Here is a 2,464-nt window from a genome sequence, read left to right on the forward strand (position 1 = left end):
AATAACTCTTTTAAAAATAAACATATTAATTTATATTAATAACATTCATTTTAAAATTATATAGTTATTTTATATTAATATTTCTTTTACCTATATCTAGGATATACTAAATACTAGTATAATAAGAAAAGATTCTTCCAAAATTTATAATTTTGACTGCACAGTGCACTTATGTGGCTGTGTTAACTCACTCTTTTTATTGCTGTAACTTCTGTTTACTCTAAAATTCTTAGCTTTTCACCCACTTAATTTTTTTTATTAATATTTATTAAAAATTCGTTCTTGTCTTATTTTATCTTTACCATAAGCCGTGACCTCAAGCTATTATTAGGCGAAGTAAAAAAATAGCTAATTCTATCTTTAGAAATACATGTCGTCCATTTAAATTTTTTTTTTAAAATGGTCTATAAATTTAGTGAGATCTTGCTTCAATAAATGTATTTTGTCTCTGTTTTTATAGTGTGGGTGAGTTTGCGCTGGTGATTGAAAATATGGATGGCAAAGACGATCTTCATCATAACCAGGGAGAAGATGAAGAATATACTTCTGATAAATATTTTTGTGATAGTGATGAACTTGAAGATGAAAACCAGGTAGCTGATTTCTTTGAGCAGGAGCATCATGAAAAGAAGATAAACATATATACTGTTGTGAAGGAGGAAGATATATGCCAGCGCCAAGAAGAGGGAATGGTAAGTGTTTGCTCTATCCTATCCATCTCTAGAGATGAGGCTGTTATTCTTTTGCTTCACTTTGGGTGGGATTTCCAGAGGGTGATTGATGAGTGGCTTGTGAAGGAGGAGGACATAAGAAGAGATTTAGGGCTATTCAAAACTAGGGTTTCATAGGTTGATCCAAATTCAGTGATGGAATGTGGTGTTTGCAGTGATAGTTTTAGCATCAATGGAATGAGAGGAGGCACTTGTGGGCATTATTTTTGTATTGGGTGTTGGCTAAACTGGATTCAAGAAATAATAGATCAAGCAGGAGCAGGATGTCTCAGACTGAAATGCCTTGAACCATCTTGTAAACGTTCTGTAGGTCAAGAAATGGTGCTTTCTTTATTGGTTTCTTGTGAGGAACGTTATCTAAAAATGTACAGACAGTACCTTGTTAGGTCGTATGTTGAAAGCAAGAAAACAATCAAATGGTGTCCAGCCCCTCGTTGTGAGTATGCTGTTGAAGTGGGTAATCATGGAAGTGGATCAGGGTCATATGAGGTTACTTGTGAATGCTGTTATGAGTTTTGTTGGAACTGTTTAGAGGAAGCTCATGGTCCAGTAGATTGTGAGATTGCAAAAAAGAGTATGTTGGAGAACAATGATTTTGGGAAAACAGAAAACTGGAAGTTGGTTAACACAAAGCCTTGCCCCAAGTGTAATTCTGCCATTGAGAAAGGTGGAGGTTGCAGGCATATGACTTGTGTATTTCCATGTTGCTTTGAGTTTTGCTTGTTCTGCCTTGGCAGTTGGTTCGACCATGATGCTTATTATGCCTTTGATTGGTATTATGATAGTTAAGATGATGTAGTAGAGAGAGAATGAAATGGAAATAGCATTAACCATTATTATGTGTGCTGGGCAGCTAATGAATCTTGAAAGAAAGAATTGTAGCTTAATGTGAAAACATAGGTGTCAACTTTCAATGCAGCCAGTTTAATTGATGGCGTAATTGTCACTCCATTATTTTAATATATGGCCATTCACTTGATGGACAGGAGCAGTGAGCATGACTTGATTTGAGTTTCGTCTGATTTCAATAATATTAATGGTGTAGAAATACGATCAAAATGAATTGCAAACTGTGAAAGGCAAGTAATTTGGAAATAAATTTGTAAACGAGAAGTATGCCAAAACATTTAATAAATTAAATTAAAGGTCTGACATTAAATTTTGCTGTGATATATGCAATGTTGAAAGACAAAATTATCCGCTTCGCTGGAAAAGTAAGGCTGTTTTCATTTAATAGAAATAGATATTTTAGCTGGCAGTTGTGGCTAAGCTATTTAGTAGATTGACATTGGGCATACACCTTACAACATATTTCTTGCAAAATCCTCCTGGTGATGCATTTCAACTGAAAGCCAAGGAAATGAATAAGATGTAAACATTCTGTTAACAATCATTATCATGAGCAGGTAGCTAATATCAAGGGTTTACAAAATTTGAATAAATCTTTTTAAAAGTTACACTTTCTATCTAAGAAATGCATCTTCGTGTATCCATATAGTAGGTTAAAAATAGGGAAAACGGCTGAGGGTGCTATACTAGACGTTTGATAATGAAGAGCTTGAAGTGGATGATGGTCCAACTGACCAAGTTTGTGATGTATTTGGGTTTGTAAAAGATTATAAATATTGGAGCAAACGATTGTCTTGTATCAAATTTTTTTGAGTTCTAAAAAGATTTATTCGTTCTTGTGTTAATTTTAGAATTTCTTTTGTAAATGCACTCTCAAGATTGTG

General features: G+C 33.8%; 1 protein-coding gene across 1 annotated transcript; it reads left to right on the top strand.

Moving 5' to 3' along the window:
* Positions 1-491: 491 nt before the first annotated feature.
* On the top strand, positions 492-1,520 carry LOC131079184 (probable E3 ubiquitin-protein ligase ARI8). Its single transcript, XM_058017090.1, has 2 exons — positions 492-692; positions 849-1,520. Exons 1-2 carry the CDS (start codon positions 492-494, stop codon positions 1,518-1,520), a joined length of 873 nt encoding a protein of 290 aa, XP_057873073.1.
* The last annotated feature ends 944 nt before the right edge of the window (positions 1,521-2,464 follow it).

The sequence above is a fragment of the Cryptomeria japonica genome, chromosome 10, assembly GCF_030272615.1.
Source record: "Cryptomeria japonica chromosome 10, Sugi_1.0, whole genome shotgun sequence".
NCBI classification, from domain to species: domain Eukaryota; kingdom Viridiplantae; phylum Streptophyta; class Pinopsida; order Cupressales; family Cupressaceae; genus Cryptomeria; species Cryptomeria japonica.

Coding starts and splice junctions, on each gene's coding strand:
- LOC131079184 (XM_058017090.1), top strand. CDS start 492: ATGGATGGCAAAGACGATCTTCATCATAACCAGGGAGAAGATGAAGAA. Junction 693..848: donor AGCGCCAAGAAGAGGGAATG/GTAAGTGTTTGC, acceptor AGGGTTTCATAG/GTTGATCCAAATTCAGTGAT.